The sequence below is a fragment of the Cervus elaphus genome, chromosome 16 (assembly GCF_910594005.1).
Source record: "Cervus elaphus chromosome 16, mCerEla1.1, whole genome shotgun sequence".
Lineage (NCBI taxonomy): Eukaryota > Metazoa > Chordata > Mammalia > Artiodactyla > Cervidae > Cervus > Cervus elaphus.
In genome coordinates, this window is record NC_057830.1 from 15,368,720 (window position 1) to 15,387,822 (window position 19,103).

At 43.9% G+C, this 19,103-nt stretch overlaps 1 protein-coding gene across 1 annotated transcript in view; it reads right to left on the reverse strand.

Moving 5' to 3' along the window:
• Positions 1 to 19,103, reverse strand: part of ZNF462 (zinc finger protein 462) — a 152,067-nt gene that overhangs the window by 22,129 nt on the left and 110,835 nt on the right. The window contains 2 exon segments of the mRNA XM_043870545.1: positions 7,991 to 8,214; positions 17,948 to 18,084. Of these exon segments, the coding sequence (XP_043726480.1) occupies positions 7,991 to 8,214; positions 17,948 to 18,084 (361 nt within the window).

Sequence of the window (19,103 nt, forward strand, 5' to 3'; positions counted from 1 at the left end):
CACTTAACCCTTATGATCATTCTGCAAGGTATGTGTCATCTTCCATATTTGTAGATGAGGAAAATGGAACACAAAACAAGTAAGTGATAGGCCAGGTTAGAACTCACACCTTCAGGTGACACAGTTCCAGCTTTCCCCATTCAAATGCAGATCATCTGCTGAAATGCAAAACTGCTTACAAAACATGTAAAAATTATCCATGGGACACTGGCTGAACACAAGAATAAGGGAGCAAAAAGTACTGTGACAATAACGTTCATTTCAAAGTTTGATGGGATGAAGCAGGAAGAATCTTTTGAGAATATTTCCTTCAAAAGTAAAAACCATTCTAAGGACAGTGAGAATAAAGGCTGGTAAAGGACTGGAAGGGGATGGGGCACAGGAGTCAAGGAGAGTACCTACTTTCTTTTGCGATCACCGAGTTAGAACAGAAACCATGCTGCTGCCAGACCTGACTTAGCAAAAGTCCAGACGAAATCAATCATTTTGAGAATCTCAGCACAACCCCAGTCACAAGCACTCAAGAAAGCCAAGTGAAAGGCATCATTAAAGTCAAAGAACTTTGTTGTCGGCCAACTGAGCTGCTGCCAATCTCCAGAACTCGAAATCCAGAGGCCAAGATGCTGCTGCTGCCATGTTCTGCTTATTTGGACAAACAGGATACTTAAAAATTTCTCATCTGAAAAGTGATTTCACTTATTGATTTATTTAGCAACTAGCTAGTGGAGACTTAATTATATGCAGGGCACCATGGTGAGATTTGAGAAGGAAAGAGAGGTTAAATATTGTGGTTTCCATTTTAAGAATGTTGCACCCAGTGGCAAGACAGAACCTTGTTAAGAGTTAAGTACAAGCTGAGGCTGCATGAACACATGCCTGAATAGAAGAAGAAGGAAAGTTCTACGCAAGTTTGGAAGCAGAGGCCATTCACTTTGGCTGGATACTTTATTTTTTATGTATGCACGTAAGTATGTTGTCCTCCGCTCATCCCCAATAGCATATTGGACACCGTCCAACCTGGGAAACTCATCTTTTGGTGCATATCTTTTTGTGTTTTATACAGTTAATGAGGTTCTCATGGCAAGTATACTGGGGTGGTTTGCCATTCCTTTGAACTGTGGTGCTGGGAAAGACTCCTCAGAGTCCCTTGGACAGCAAGGAGATCAAACCAGTCAATATTAAAGGAAATGAACCCTGAATACTCATTGGGAGGACTGAAGTTGAAGCTGAAGCTCCAATATTTTGGTCATCTGATGAGAACAGCTGACTTATTGGAAAAGTCCCTGATGCTGGGAAAGATTGAGGGCAGAAGGAGAAGAGGGAGTCAGAGGATGAGATGGCTGGATGGCATTACCGAGGCAAAGGACAAGAACTTGGGCAAACTTTGGGAGATGGTGAGGGACAGGGAGGTCTGGTGTGCTGCAGTCCATGGGGTCGCACAGAATCAGACACAACTGGGAGACTGAACAGCAACAAATGTATGCATTTTCAAGATTTTTTTTTATATGCCCCATTTTTAAAGTCTTTCTTGAATTTGTTACAGTATGGTTTGTTTATATTCTGCTTTTTTTGGTCATAAGGCATGTGGTATCTTAGCTCAAGGATCAAGGATCAAACCCTCATCCCCCGCATTGGAAGGTCAAGTCTTAATCACTGGACCATTAGGGAAGTCCCACTGGCTGGAGACTTTAATGGATTCTTCCAAAGGTTACAGGCTAAGAACATCTTCAAATACCTACTTGAGAAATACCATCTATGGTTCTGCCAGGCACATCCCTCTGAAAAATTACCATACCTTCTGCTTATCTACCTCTGATGTTTTTTGTCTTCCAAAATACATGAAAGAAGCAGGTCTACGGTTGACAAATTCAGAAGTAACTAACACGAGGGAGAGCAGAGATGAAATGACAATCTTTTGGAAAGACTTCAGCTTGCAGGAACCCATGGAGATGATAAAGCTAGAATGCTAGTACTTAGTTCAGAAAGTAAACCCAGTTCAAAAAAGCATGGCCTAAAGTGTATTTTATGATTTGGAGTTGGCAAAGGTTCTTCTTTTATTTCTTCTCATTTCCTTTCCTGGAAACAAATATTTGATGTGACTTTTTTGCCATCATGGATTTCACTGGTCCAGAGAATGGAACAGTTTTACTGGAATAAGTAAAACATTGGCGATTCCTCCTAAGCTGAATGTTCTGCTGCTTCCTTCAAAACGACAAAAAGTAAGAGATACGAGTTCCTTAGAGTTCAGCCGCCTGAGGCTCCATTTGTATAAAAAATTAAAAACATTTCAAAGTAAATTCAATTAGTGAATGTGTATTGCCTGAATAGACTATCCTTCTAAATTTAATATAGTGAACATGACAATTTTACGAGCAAACCAAGTTAGAAATAATATATTTTTATGTTCCTTAAACTAGCAAAGAGACTTCAGAACCATAAAGAATACTAACAAGGTATCGCAGATACTTAAACTTTCTTCAAAGAAAAATATATGTGTGGTTTTCCAAATGTGAGAAGTGTGAGGTTTGGCTTTTTTCATGACTTCAAGGTTCCTAGAAATGTTACATCTTCATCTTGAACCAGCATTGCTAATAAATGGTACTACTGACATATAACTTCATTCTGTGTGTGTGAGTGTGTGTGTGTGAGAGGGAGGAACATAAAGAGAGGTTGAAAGGATAGAACCGTCCACTTTGAGAAGACCTTGTGAGATATAAAAAAAGGGGGGGGAGTTGAAGGATGAAAAACTAAAATTCCAAATAGCCTGTACTGTTTACTTTAGATTCCAAGAGATTACAAGTAAGATTCACTGGTGCAAAGATAAAGATGGAGGAAGACAAGATTCTGTGTCACCTAAAAAATGAAGGTGCTAAAACAATTAAAAAGAAAAAAAATGAAAGTACTGATTGTCACTCCTTTTCTATTTCACCTTCGCATTCTGAGGATAAACACAGCAGTGTAAATCCAGGGCATTTGAGAGTTTGGTTCTTCAATGGAATGGTTTATTTGATTTCAGGGATCCTTTCTGCTGAACTAGTATTCTGTCCAGTCCATGAAATGATACAGTCTGACATCTTCAGAGACATTCCTGAGGTTTACAAACTTTGCAGGCAGAATTCAGGAGTCCAGTTTTGAACGTCCAGTTCTGTTTAAAGAACTCCTATGACTGAAAATACATCCCATAGTGTCTTTTAGTTTCTTGTATATATTCTCTCCACCACACAAAATCACCTAAAGCTACTTGTGGAAGAACGTAATGAGCAACACACTCAACACATCATTTTACTAGAAAACCAAGTATACCTCAGTTTAGAACCAACTGCTACGTCTTTTGCATGTTTTATTTTTGACAGTATACACATTCATCTGAATCTCTGCATCTTTATAGCTCTATCTGTTCTCAAGATCCACCTTGTAAGAAGACTGCAGACAATGAACATGTATTGAAGGCTGACCATATGTCAGCTCATGGGGAACTTGCATATTTTAGGTACTGAGGTATAATTATCATAAAATTAACCTATTTGAAATAAACATTTCAATGAGTTTTAGTAAACATATGCATTGGTACAACTCTCCACTATCTTCTATTACTCTAAGAAGCACCCTCATACCATCTGCCATCGATCTCTGCTCCAAGCCTCCAGTCCCAAACAGCTTCTGATCTGCTTTGTCTTCTTAATTCTGCCTTTTATAGAAATCACACATCTAGTATTTTGTGTCGGGCTTTGGGCTTCCCTGGTGGCTCAGATGGTAAAGAATCTGCCTGCAATGCGGGAGACCCGGGTTCCTTCCCTGGGTTGGGAAGATCCCCTGGAGAAGGGAATGGCTACCCACTCCAGTATTCTGGCCTGGAGAATCCCATGGACAGAGGAGCCTGGCAGGCTACAGTTCATGGGGGTCACAAAGAGTCAGACACGACTGAATGACTGTCACTTTGTCCATTTAACATGATGATTCTGAGATTTAGCCACACTGTTAAATGTATCAGTCGCTCATTTCTTTTATTGATCAGTAGTATTCCACTGTCTGGGTATAGCACATTTTGTTTATGCAGCCACTTTATGTGACAGTAGACTTGCTGGGCCAGATGGTAAAGTGTGGGTTTCACTTTTAAACAAATTGACAAAATGCTCCAAAGCAGATGTGCCAGATAACATTCCATTCAGCCATGTGTGAGATTTCCAGTTTCTTCACATCCTCGACAACACTTGATGCTGTCGGTCTTCTTAGTTTTAGCCATTCTAGTGGATGGGTCTTATTAATGGTGAGTCTTATTAAGCATCTTTTCATGAGTTCATTTGCATATCCTCCTGCATAAAGTGCCTATTCAGAACTTTTTCTCATTTTTAATTGAACTGTTAATCTTATTACTGAGTTGCAAAAGTTCTTTATATATTTTGGTTGAAGTCTTTTGTTATTTATTTTGCAAATACTTGCCTCCAATCTGTTGCTTGCCTTTTCATTTGCTTAATGGTGTCTTCTGAAGAGCAACAATTTAATTTTGATGACACCTGATTTATTGATGTTTTAAATGATCACATCTATTGTATCATATCTAAGAATTTTTCCCAAGAGAAATTTGAGTGACACTGTGTTTCTTGTTCAGTCACTAAGTGGTGTATGACTCTTTGTGACCCCATAGACTGCAGCACACCAAGCTTCCCTGTCCTTCATTATCTCCTGAAGTTTGCTCAAATTCATGTCCACTGAGTGATGTAAGGGTCAACAATCTCTATTTTCCATATGGAAATCCAACTGAAACAACACCACTTGTTGAAAAACTATTGTTTCCTGATTACCTTGGCACCTCCAATAAACATCAACTGACCACATATATCAGGATTTATTTCTGAACTTTTTCTTCTGCACTACTGATCATATATCTGTCCTTATGTCAATACCATACTTTCTGGATCACTGTAGCTTTACAGTAAAAGTTGCAATCAGGAAGGAGGAGTCTTTCAATTTTGTTCTTTTTTCATACTGCTTATGCTATTCTAGGTCCTTGGCATTTCTATATACATTTCAGTGTGAGTTTATCAATTTCTACCAAAGAAAAAAGCCTACTGAGATTCTGATAGATTACACTGAATCTGCAGATCAGTTTGGGAAGCATTACCAATACTGAGTCTTCTAATCCATGAGTATGGTATATATTACATTAATTTAGTTCTTTTGTTTCTCAATAGCATTTGTAGTTTTCAGCATATAGCTTTTAGTTTTGTTTATTCTTAAGCATTTTATTTCTTTTTGACATTATAAATGAAATTGATCTTCTTAAAATTTCATTTTCAGATTGTCCATTACTAGTGTATAGAAATTTATTATTGATCGTATATCCTGCAATTCTGATAAACTCATGAATATTCCAGTAGCTTTTTAAATGGATTATTTAGGATTTTCTAACTACAAAGATCACATTGTCTGTGAACAGAAACAGTTTTATTTCTTCCTTTCCAATTCTTTGGCTTTAATTTCTAATTCTTACCTTATGGTTCTTGACTTTTGTATCTCAATCATTAGCAAACTTCTCTTTAGTACACTGTATATTGACACTTACAGCCTTTTCAGGAATGCTGAAATCAGACTTCTGTATATCCTTTATGTGAGGGAATGACCATTTTTAATTAATGCATAATGTCACTGTCTATCAGTCAAAAATTCACTTTCAGCAGCTGTCTTTGTATATAAAACAGTGTTTGGATAATTATTTAAAAAATCCAAACTGCATTTTGTATTCATCACTTAGAAAAGAAGGGATCATTAATAAGCACAAGTCTCATACACTTAACAACAATTGAGACAAAGATGAAGATCATTAGGCACGCTGAGAGTGGTGATTCTTTAGCCTCAATTAGGTGCTCATTGGACTTAATAAGCTGGTCAACCATGAGAGAGTAAGATTAAAGAACCAAGCACAGCATAGTGAAAATACAACACATCAAAGCCCACGTCTAAAATGAAAAGTATAGTCGGTGAATTTATAGTCTATTTTAGGTCTTTAGGAACCATAACTGCCTTTCTGATGGGTGGTTGTTAAACCTGAGCACAGTTCAACTCACAGACAGACTGGGACATGGTTCTCAAAGTGTGGGAGATACCAGGACTTCATTTAATCTTACAAAATTTCTGAGTAAGGTATGCGAGGATATGCAATTCCCATTTACAGATCAGGAAACAGAGACAGAAATTGAAGTAACTTGCTGAAGCAGCTACAGTAAGCGGTGAAGACAGAATTCAATCCTAGGTCTGTGTGGCTCCAGAAGTTCTTAACTGGGCTCCTAGTTAGGGTAACCCAATTGCCTGATGCTTATTCTAAAGCCCTCACATTCCTGCCTGCTTCCATATCTGGTATGGTTTCTAGTCTTCTCTGGAGTTCCCCAGTGACTCACAGCTACTATGCAACCAATGGGGAAGAATCTACCTTCCAGGTTTGCTCTGTCCCAAAATACCAGTCTGATGGCTTCAACACTATAATAAAAAGATGTGAGGTGGTAACATAAATAAGACACATGCGCATAAATGTAAACAGCTTAGCTTGACATAGATGAGTGACTTTCCTTTCAGTGTGGGGGCAGAAATGCCAAGGAAGTTTGAATATGAAAGGGCATTAAAATTTGGGGGTATTTTTTTGGTACTGAAAGCTTTTAAGTGAGGTAATTCAGGCTTTTCTCTGCTTTCATTTTAGGGAGACACATTAGAAAATGAATGCATTCCAAAGCAGAGAAGTTAGCAAAAATGCTATTAAATTGTAGGTGGGTGATAAAGCTCAGCCTTCTCTCAACACCCTACAGAAAAATTCTAACCCTTGGGTGTACATGACTCAGACAGGAATCTTTGTAACTTGGGTTTGTAAGTCCAGAAAAGAGGAACTATATTTCCACTGACAGTATACAGCAAGAAAAAGGAAACAATATCAAAAGTGCTTCTCATTGTACCTTAAGTAAACACTCACTAGATGTTTGGGGTTTGTTGGTTAATTACAAAACATTTGAATAGGCTCTTTTCATGGAACAAATACTATACTAATCATACTCCCTGCCGCCCTCCCCCACCCCCCCCACCCACGCCACACACACTCCCCAAACTCTGGACAATATACAAAACCAGAAACAATGGTCTTAATCCCTGCTATGTTATCCTCTGAGAAGTGAGGAAGCCGCCTGGGATGATCTTACCCTCTGATCAGCAGACTTTTGGAAGATAATTTTTTTCATAAACCCCATATTTTATGTGCTATACCAATCTGTTCCCTCCCACAAATATAACACACATCTTACAGTCCTTATAATGCTTAGACATGAACAGCAATGACTTAGAAAGTTTCTGTAGTCAGCAATATACTGGAAACAACCTACATGATTGGGGCACTTGCTGGCAGAGCCATCAGAGAGAAGAAGGGGCCAGTAACTATAGGTCCACAGCCTGCTGCCTAATTTTGTAAATAAAGTTTTATTGAAACACAGCCATGCCCATTCATTGATGTCTTCTCTAGGGCTCCTTTCTTGCTACAAGGGCAGAGCTGAACTGTTGCCACTGAGACCATCTGGCCTGCAAAGCCTAAAATATTTACTACCTAGCCCTTTACAGAAAAAATTTATCAATCTTTTTGATAATACATTTAAAATAATATGGTGAAGTACTCCAGTTAGGGAAAGATGAAAACAAGAAAGAGAAGATCCACTCTTTCATATAAGGGATCACATATACTCAGAATGAAATAAAACCAAGGAAAGTGGGCACAGAAGAGACCCAAAAACATTAAGCAGTGAGATGGGGGGGTGGCATCATGGATGGTTTTCTTTCCCTCATCTGTGCTCCCATTTTCTAAAATGACCTTACAGTTCATTGACAATAGAATAGACGGAACCTCGCTTTAAACCTGATTTCAGCACGTGCATCCGTCCTGCACAGAGCGGCGCAGCTGGGTCCGGCCCGGGCCCTCCCGCCGCCGTACCGGGGTGGAGCAGGGAGGCCAGGCCCCTACCTTATGCTCGTCCCGGAGGTGGCTGTCCAGTTCGTCCGTGTGCTTGGTCTCAAAGTAGCAGAGCTGGCATTTGTAAGGTTTCAGTTCATTGTGCTTCTCTATGTGCTGCTGGAGGCTCTCGTCACTGGAGCAGGTGAAGGTACACTTATCACAGCGGAAAACTACTCCCTGCAAGTATTTGGACAGTTTGGACCGGCACACTTCAATGGGGACAACCCGCTCTTCTGTGGAAACAAATTGAATACAAAGATGGGAACTTTTACTGATGGAAAGCAGATGGTCTTTCTTGGGAGTATAAGGAAAAATCCCCCCATCCACTGTTGAAACTTCTCAAGGCTGCCGGTCTGTGAACTGCACACAGACCTCCTCCCACCCTCCCACCCCCCGAGTCAACAGTCCACTGGGACACGTGGGTGCTTCTAAGGCCAACAGCTCTGCATACTTGATACCCAGAATGACCTATAAATAGGAGTGGGCAGGCTGAAAGGTGCTGGCGGATTTCTGAATGGAGGTGATTAAAGGAGGAGACAAGAATAGAAGTTTCACCAACATGAATGGTTATCAGCAGCAACCACCAGCGCATCTTACTTCCCCGGCAAGTGGCATTTAGGCTCACGTAGACGTCCTTAACCACTCCAGCGTTCCTGCCTGGGAAATGCCATGGACAGAGGAGCCTGGAGGGTTAAATACAGTCTGTGGGGTCATAAAAGAGTTGGACATGACTTAGCAACTGAACAACAACAACAAGATGTCCGTAAGGGGGAAGGAAAATGACATTCTTGGAGCACCTATGTGGCACCACTGTATACCTCCCTGGCAGCTCTGTTAGGCCAAAGTTAGTCCCATTTCTACAAAGTAGTAAAACAGGAACTGAGCTCTCAAGTCCCTCTCCAAAGGTCACAGACTCTGTAACTGCCTAAACTGGGACCCCACCCATGTCTGTCTACCGAACCGCAAATCGGTTCTCTCCCATCATTTCCAATTCCATTCCTGTTTCCCCTTCCAAGACGTTCTCAAGGAGACTGTTTGCCTGTTCTTGAAACCAAAAGAATCTCTAAGATCAAATCTGAAAACAAAGAATCCTGGACACTTTCATTCACTGAAACTCCAACCCCACCTTGGGAAAGAGTTCCCGCAGATGAAATGTCTGTAGGCAATCTTCCAGGAGAGGTGGGGTGGCGGTGGCGTGGGAGATGTGGAGGATTTGTGCCTTTTCAGACAAATCTGTAATGTGATTGTCACCAAGGGAGAAAATAAAAGAGAGGATTTGGGTGCTTTTCCCGTTGACATACCAAATGCTGTAGGGCTGGAAGAGTGTGTGTTCTTGTTTATTTCGTACTCTCTCACCCTTGTGTTTAACTGCTCAAATTAAATTTCACACCAGTCTGCCCAGAGTATCGGCACACGCGCCAGATATCCATAACTGGGATAAAATTAAAATCTGTGCTATTTATGCAAGGATCAAATATAGCATGTGTTTTCATGCTGTGTCTGGATTTCAGAAGACTCTCAAAGTTTACAAATGGACGCACACAACATACACTTATATTATTTAGAAACAGCAATGTATTATTAAGTCAGGAAGGCGCGCTATATCCTCGGTCACCAGGAACAACATTCACAGAGCATCAGGATGCTGTGCGCTGAAGTCGCTCGCTCTGGGAGCCCTCCCTCTGGGGCTGGCCTGTGTCTGGCCCTTGGGGAGTTCCTCCCACCCGAAGGCCTGCCTGCCTCCTCTCAACCAGCACATGCTCACTGCAGGGCAGTCCCTGCCTTCGGCATCCCTGAATGCAGCGATTAATTGGCCAGCGAGAATGTGGGCAGAGGAAGCGTGGAAGGTTGGTGTCTGCACCATACTCCCGGGAGCTCTAATGCATATGTTATTTTCCCTATACAAAGAGTCAGTCACTTATTTAGAAATATAAATATTTTTAAACCAAAGTCGCGCAGACAGCTAAGAAACACATGATTATAATGGAATCCACACATTTTCTTAGAATAGCAAATGTTGTAACAGTCTTCTAACCATTCAGTTAGTTCCATGGTTTGGTGTAAATGGGAGGGAAAAAAAAATGCTTTGGTGTAAACTAATGAGCCTGAAGGAAGCCAGGGCTATGACAGTCGTTCTATGCTTCTAATCCAGGACTTCTCAATAGCAGTGCTACTGATGTTTTGATGCCAGGTAATTCTTTCCTCTGGGAGGTTTCCTATGCATTGTAGGATGTATACCAGCACCCCAGGCCCCTGCCCAGCAACACCAGCAGTGGCCCCTCCTCCCCATCGTGACAACAGAAAATGCCTCCAGACAGCTGCATCATGAGAAGGCACGATGGACCCTGGTTCAGACACTGCTCCAAGTCAAGTGCCAGGTATTCAGTCCAACCGCCCTGGATGTGTAGACATCAGCAAGCTGGCGCCCACAGCAAGAGATAAGGGTCCAAGCTGAAGCCAGGAGACCGGCCCCCACACCCTACACCTCAGGTGGTCATGGGGAAGTGTTGATGTGAACTTTTCTGGCACCTTCTTTGAGACTTGCACCCCCCTCCCTTGCTCTCTATGTTTGCTCCTGATTTATAAAATTTTGCCACTTCAACTCCTTCCCTGCTCTTTCTTTGGCTCTGGCCTGTCCCACCTGCCCTGCTTCTGTCCATCTTGGTGGAGATGGAGAACAGCTAGCTGTAAGTTTCTGCATAACGATGACTCCAACATCTTGAAGACAGTCATTCAGTTGCTCTCCAGCCTTCCCTTCTCCACTGTAAATAATTGCTTCTTTCAAACTTGTTTTTTCTTATAGGTCTCCTTTTCAATTCCTTTGGTTAGTTTTCTTTGCAGTTTCCAATTTCACTATGTGTGTCTCAGTGCATTTTGCACAAAGTCGGGAGCATTCAGAATAATACCTTGGAGATGAAATTGTAACACTGAATGGAAACAGCCACTCCCACTTATTAAGAGCTCACTACGTTTCAAGCATGGTTAATGTGTTGGACTCTCTGGGCTACTTTTTATTCTCACAACACCCTGCAAAGTCAGTTTTGAGAGTCTTCAGTGGAAACTGAAAACGGCTCAGTTCAGCTACTTCCTCAAAGTCAGTCCTCTAATTCAGCACGAAGTTGTGGCCTGGGAGCCCGGGTCCGCTGACCTTTGCCTGCATGCACCCTCCTCCGTCTCTCCTATAAAGAACTCTCCAGTCACATCCAATCTGTATGCCGGGCACTTCTCAGCCTTTTATTCCTAATAGTTCAAAATCGCAAAAGCTCTCAGTGTCTAAGGCAACCATTTTTATCTGAATTTCTTTCAAGTATCTCCTGGATTTCATAAAAGGTCATTTCCCTGATGACTCATTCTGAAAGGTAAGACTTCCTCATTTCCAAACTAAGACATTAACTACAATAACTCCCAAGTCTCTTAGTTACATGGGTTATGGGTGTTAATTTTAGAAAAGAAAGTTACCTTTTCCCCCCGCTTTCTACAAACATGGCTAACAGGACCAAGATAAAAAAAAACAAGACAGACTTTGAAAGGCAGGCGAAGGACCGACAGCGTTTTCTGAATGAGGTTATTCATGGTGGAGGCCAGTGAAGGACAGAAGCCGGGAGACTGGACTGTTTCCAGGTAGGGCCCGAGCCCTGTCTTGGCTACGGAAGCTCAGCCACTTGGGGCTTTTCCTACAGGGGGAAGCGACAACTGTGGGTCTTTTCTTGACTTCACACCTCTCAAAATTACCTTGGGTAAGAAATCAAGGCCTGAATCACACGCATTGTGACTCAGCTTCCAGCACTGGCTGCAAAAATATTATGACTTCACCAGTTTTGACTACAAGATAGATCGTGTCTCTCATCTACTCATACCTAAAAGATACTTAAAAAGTGCTGCAGCTGGACACAAAACTCAAGAGGTTCCAGCCTGGAGCAGCGCCACCTTAAAGCATGTGGGTGCTAAGGTTCATCAGAAGTATGTGCTAGGTGGGAAAATAATCTATAAAATCGCTACTACTAAGGGGGGGGGGGTCGGGGGAGAGGGGGTCATTTCTACTCAAAACAGTGAAAAAAAAACCCACATCACTGTGGAGCCCAGAATCACCAAGTAACAATTCTTCCTGAAAGGCAGCCCACAACACACGTGGGATTCCTCCCCACAATGTGCCAGGCTGGGGGCAGCGGTGGAGGGGTGCAGGGGGTGGGGGGGTGGGGGGCTGGGGGCGGGGCTTCGGGGTGGGGATTTGGAAGTCACTCATTCCAACCCACTCTGAATGCAGACTGCTGCGGTAGAGGGCTGAGACCCTCGCTGGGCCAAACCAAAGACCTATCCGTTACTCTAACTCACAAACCAGTGACAAACGCTGAGGACCAGAAAGCCACCGTCCCCAAGTATAACCACAAACAGGCACATGTAAACAGAAGCACGGCAGTTCCTGTAAATAGTTAAGTTTTGACATTAGCCAAGCTACCCTGCTCAAGCCAGACAAGAGCTGGGAACTGTACCTTTAACAGGAAGAAGTATGTGATGGGGAAGAAGGGAACATGTAATTTCACTGAATAAGATGAAAGGCTGTCAATCTCACTGTAGTATTTTTTTTTCTCAAGAAAAAATGATACTGATCAGATATATGAGGGGAGATTAGTTCTGTTCCAAAAAGATAACCCACCTGCAGGGTTCAGTTATATTTAGCATTTATGTGTGTATTGAGGTTACAGGCTAAGAAACAGAAATTTTAAGTTTATAAGCCAACTGGAGACCAATCTCAGTGATTACACAGCTCCGTAATTATAAATATTTGATGAAACTGTTTCATGCCTATAATTCAATTTTTGCCCAATTTCTCAGGTTTGCTACAGGTATATAAGGGACATCCAGGCCAAGCAACACATGAGGCATTCACTGTGCTCCCAATGGTTATAAGAAGTCGTAGAAATGTACTCTGGCTTCCCTGGTGGCTCAGACGGTAAAGAATCTGCCTATAATGCAGGACACCTGGGTTCGATCCCTGGGTCACGAAGATCTCCTAGAGAAGGAAATGGCAACCCACTACAGTATTCTTTCCTGGAGAATCACATGGACAGAAGAGCCTGGTGGGCTACAGTCCATGGGGCTGCAAAGAGTTGGACATGACTGAGCAACCAAAAACATTCATATACTCTGAAACTATTTCTTCCCTTGTTCACTGTCTCTCTTCCTACTAAAGTTCACGCTCCTTTGGTGCCCAAACCTTGCCTGACTCTTCTGGCAGTATCCCTAGAGCTTAAAGCAATGCTAGCATGTGGTGGGTGTTCAATAAACATTTGTAACATGAATGAAAACCCTTCCAACATCATACCACTTTCTCCTTGAACCAGAAGCCTCAGGGCTTAATTTTTCCCTGGTTACACTGGTCCCATCATGGTGAACCTCATGAAATGTTGATCTGACTGAAGTTCACGGTTCCTCAAAGAGATGGGTCTATAATCCTTGGCTTTAGTCTCTGCTAAATTAGAACTCACCAGGTGTCTCGTCAGTACCCCGGCTTCCCATCTGTCTACAGAGTAGCATTCTACTCCTGCGATGGGATCTAAGCCCTCTTTCATTTGACCGGAGTATACCTTTCTAGCCTTGCCTCCTAGTACCTTCTAATTTCACTCTGTAAACACATCTTCCCTCTACTCACCTGGGTGGTTTGTTAAAATTTTCCTTACACTCTGTAATGAGTCAAATGGAGTCCCCAGAAATTAATGTCCACCTGGCCCCTCAGAATGTAACCTTGTTGAGACCTGAGGTCTTCACATGTTAGTCAAGGTAACGTCGTACGGGATTAGGGTGTGCCCTAAAGTCAGGGTAAGAAGAGAGAACACACACAGACACATACACACACACCCCCACACACATGTGCAGAGGGAGGGAGAGACTGAGAGAAGGCCATGTGCAGAGGGAGGGAGAGACTGGAGTGATATGGCCACAAGGCAAGGGATGCCAAGCAAAGTCGGGAGCCGGGAGAAGCTGGGAAGAATCTAGGAAGGATTCTCCCCTAGAGTCTTCAGGGGGAACACAGCCCTATGAACAACTGCATTTCAGACTTTTGGGCTCCAAAACGGAAAAAGAATCCATTTCTGTTAAGTCCCCTACATAACGAATACACCCACCTCAAGTTTTCTCTGACTGCTGAAATGTTATCATGGATCAGTTTAAAAGCCACCCCCCTCCACCACCTTTCTCTACTGCAAACAGAAATACATCTGCCACTGTCAATCTCCTAGATACTTATCACTCACTATCTTAAACATACTTACGCACACACTTCATCTTCTTGAGGAGGGCAGACTGGCTCAAAGAACCCAGCACGATATGGCAAGGAACAAGCAAATAATACATGTCTCCTGAATGCATGGACCAACAGAATGCTCTCTTTTGTAGCAGCCGATGTGATTCCATGGTTATTTCTCATTCAGATCACCCAGGAGTGGAATGAATTCCTTTTTCCTTCTTGCCTATTTAAATACAGCAATTTGTCTGGACAAAAAGCTAAGGAGACTCTATTCCTGCAAGCAGCAGCTTATTCTCAGGGCCGGCTCAGAAGTTGTTTTTCTTGCCATTCATTCCAAGTATTTTAATTAACCAAAGTCTCAGAAAGATCTCTTACTGCAGGCCCCAGAGACCAAAGAGTAAGGAGAGCACAGGTGCAGATTCAGCCACGTCTTGTTACTCCGAGTTCAGCCCCAACTCAAAACTGCCAGGCAGACACCCACCCAACCCTGTCTTCTTTGTCAAGACTAGCTCCCCACTGAGCCGCCATCTTGACTGAGATGGACCCCAAAGCCAGGATGCGGATGGCAGACATGCTATCCCAAAGTGCCCTGCCTCCCTGTGGCTCAGTGGTTCCCGTCTCTGACCCCCAACCTTCAGACGGCTCTATCCCCGGACCCAGATACCGCAGCCGCTGGAATGCTCGACAGAGTGACACCAACCACCTTCCCAAGAGTGAGACAGTGATGCCTGGTGGGTAAAGGCGTGGACCAGGGGTGGGGCAGGCCTGGGATCAGATCCCAGCTGGGTCGCTTATTAGTCATCTGACCTTGGGTAAGATGCTCAATCTTTCTGAACCTGTTTTCTCCCTTGTTATCAGGGATAATGGTTAACAACCACCACTTAGGGTTTTGTGAAAATTCCATGAAACGACTCACTGGAAAGCACTCATCCCAGCACCTGCTACCTGAAAGTCCTCAGTGACAGTAACTATCACTGTCGTTGCGGGTGTTGTCGCTATTACAACAGTCCTCAAATACTCATGTTCATTCCAGATTGTGCACTTTCTGACCCCCATGAGGACAAACTCTACACATGCTGACGCTTCCTCTCATATAAATTATCTCTATAAATCAACAGAAGAGACTGTAAGGAACCAGTGACAGGCAATACGATGCAAGGATCATGGGATCAGAAACCTGGGGTTGACTCACAGCTTCCCTGCTCACCCCCGCTTGGGTGACTCTGGTTGAACTACTTGTACCCTCACAGGTCCAGCGAGTTCACCACTGTTTTCAGGCTGGGGACAGCATGCATTACTTCACACACAGCCCCCCTCAGGAGAACCCCCCGGAGAAACCCCTTTCAGGTTCCAGCACCTCAGCTTCTTGAACATTCAAAAGTCTAATGAACACCCCAAATCCAATTGATTCCGTTGTTGTCTCCCCCACAGTGGGCCAGAGTCCCAGGGCTGAGACGATAGCCCGCTGCTAACGAGCATGCAGTATCTTGCGGCAGACACCAAAACTCTAGGTGACTGTTCTCATCCTTTCGCGTGAACTTTCAACTACTTTTTCCTTATTCTGCATTTGTCCCAATCTCCTCTTTCATTCTCAGTCCTACAGTTCTGCACAACTATCTTTAACATATCTTCAATTCTTTGTGAAATGATCCTAAAACACTACACTAAAACAAAGAAAAAATAGTTTTTACCAGCTTCAAGCTTCACATACATAAAGCAGGACTACAGGTCCTGTATCGTCCCTCCCCGTGCGGCTGGATGATGAAGCGACCGTGTGTGAGAAGTACTGGGTCAGGTGTGGCGTGCTCCAGGCATTAAGTGTTTCCCTCTGCCTTCTCGTTTCCTGGACTCTCAGCTCAGGGAAGCAAAGTCAGCGAGCTTGCATTAGGCATCAAGACTCTGATCCCAGCAGGCATGTCATGTGCGAGTTTAAGTGTCTGCAGTCACGTCCAATTCCTTGTGACCCCACAGACTGTAGCCCACCAGGCTTCTCTGTCCATTGGATTCTCCAGGCAAGAACACTGGTGTGGGTTGCCATGCCCTCCTCCAGGGGATCTTTCCGACCCAGGAATCAAACTTGAGTCTCCTGCATCTCCTGCACCGGCTGACGGGTTCTTTACCACTAGCGCCACCTGGGAAGCTTGATCCCAGCAGGCAGCAAACGGAAACGAGAGAGACTCCACTGCTGAGGTGGGGTCTTACAGCTCCTGTCTGCTCCACAGCAGCATGACTCACAGCCTCGTTCCAAGCAGTGGAGGACATGGAGCCCTTGACAGACACAGGGGCCCAGGGACCAGAAGCCACGTGACTGAGGCAGCACACCACAAGAGATCCCAGAAGTTCCTGCCTAAACGTTCCTGCATGGCTTGCAGGCGGATGTCCTCGCCAGCAGGCATCTCACGCCTCGAGGCTGCCTGGGGAGAAGGGAGACCTGAGGGTGCTGAAGGTTGATCTTCCCTGGGGTCTGTAGCAGATGTGGGTGACATGTCACAAAAGGCGCCGGCCAAAGGCAGTGGCTCTGGGGAAATGCTGGAAACACTGGAAATGCTCCCCGAATACCCAGTATTTCAGAGTAACATCTCCGCAGGGCAGCAGAAGACACTTAATGCATTTGAGTCACAGGTGGCAAATACTGAAAAACTTTCCCAGGTTAGAGGCAAAGGAAGCAAGATAGGCAGGAAGAGGAAGAAAAGGAGGGAGGGAGGAAGGAAGGAGAGACAGAAAGGTCAGCCGGTGGAAATAGTAACGGGTACTCTAGTCATCTTTTTCCATCCAACTCTGGCTGGAATCTCTTCCGGACAAAGTATAGTTGTTACATATTTTTCCTTCCAATGCAGAGGGCACGTGTTGTTTAATGGTTTTTAATTGGCCAGCAGTAAACTCAGTTCAAAGAAAAAACCTAAATGAAGTATCCCAATATATCAAAGGAACCAGCATTTACAAACACCCAAGATGCATTCACACGGAACACACTAGACACTCAACATGCTACCTCAGAGGCATAATCATCATCTCTTTATGGAGAAGAGGTAAAACACAAGAGGCTTTAAAGCCAGAATTTAAACCCACAGTCTATGGCATTTAATATGTATCAGGCTGGGATTTCCTGGCAGTCCAATGGTTAAGACTCTGCCCTTCCAATGCAGGGGATGTGGGTTTAGCCCCTGGCTGGGAAACTAAGATGCCACAGGCTGTGTGGCACAAAATATTAAAAAAATAAAAATTAATATATTTCAGGCTACTTTTAGTTTTAGGAATTTTCTCCATCCATTTCAAGGGAAACCCCACATTCTGCTTTGGAGATCATCATTTTGCTCTTCCTTCAAAGAACTGCTTAGAACCACAGGGCTCTTCACCTTTTACCATGAGTTCACCCACCCACTCTGCTTCTCATTCCCTCCCTCCTTAGCAAGGTCGTGAGCGCAGAAGACTCGGGATGTAAAACCTCTCTCTCAGGGGGAAGCCCCGCAGAAGTGTTCACTGAGGACTCCATCACCTTTGCCTCCCTCCAGGTGGAGGAAATCCTCTCAGCAGGAAGATGCTCTTACCCTGTTGGCTGTCACTGGGGTGACCGCTGTGATTTCTTTTGGGGAGATAAGGGGGGGAACAAGGGACCGGGGCAAAGGTGTTGCTGCCACCTTGAGACAGCCTCCCTCTAATGCCACCCGAGCCAGCCTCCTCCCACCCCTGGCATCCCAAGAAAACCAAGCCCAGAAGGTTACCTCGGTGCAGTACAATATGGTCGATCATGTTGCGCTTGTATTTGGTGTGATAGAGGCAGAGAGGACAGCGGAGATCTTTGGGGCCCTCCTCGGGGACCGCCGAATGCCCGGCTTCCACGTGCATAGTAAAAGCAGATCTGGGAGGGAGCGGGGAGAGAGGCGATGAGTGGGACCCAGATGCATCACACTCACACCCCTTGCCAGCAGTCCTTTGGAGACACCCTGCTGCGGGGGTGGGTTACCCAGAATTATAGTGGTTCATCGCGCTTGCTGAGCACAAGTTCCTCAGTCTTTCGGGCAATGACCGAGCATTCTTTTGCAGTGGTCCCTTCTTTGGGGGAAATTCTGCTACTTGGCTGGGCTCAGGGCAAGTTTGAAAAAAAAGAAATAGACTCCCCATTTTACTTTTGAAAATGAGCAGTTGCCTGTTAAAAATATAAAACAAAATCCCTACGAGAATGGATTTCTCATCACGCTTGGAAGGAGAAGCTGGGATGATTCATCAGCTGCCTCGGTGACTCTTCCCAGGGAAGGAGGGAGGGCTGGTTGGTTGGGAAAGCAGGATGGTTGATGACCACGTAAAGACGCTCAGCTGTTATACCAGCTCGAACATGGAGGGTACCAGTGCCTCCCTCGTGCCATCCGTTTCAAAATTCAAATTTTACAAAGCCTTAAATGTCTCATAAAAATGGATGAAACCCAAAGTTTAATGGGCAAGGTCCTCTTCTTATTAACCTGAGTGTCTCTCTCTGGGGAAACATGTACACCTGTCAATGGGCCCTTGTTATCTGAGTCCTTCTTGACTTCTCTCAGTTCTAAGGTCACATGCATATTTATCTATAAAACAACTGAACCACATTAACAGTCAGAGATGTTACACGTTTTCCATCAAATTCCAGTGACTAAGATGTTGCTGGAATAGAGACTTGTTTTTCTATCAATTCAAGTTTGGAGGGCTTATGAAGCCCATCCTCGCCAGCCTCTCCATGTGGAGTATGTATTGAAATACTGGAGTGACCTAAAGCCAAGGCCCTGACTGCAACAGGAGCAGATAATAATAGCTTCATATCTGTACTATAGCATCTAATCTCATTATAATAGCTTTCTATGATACAAAAACATTTTGCATTTCCTTTGTGCCAAGCACTATGCTAAG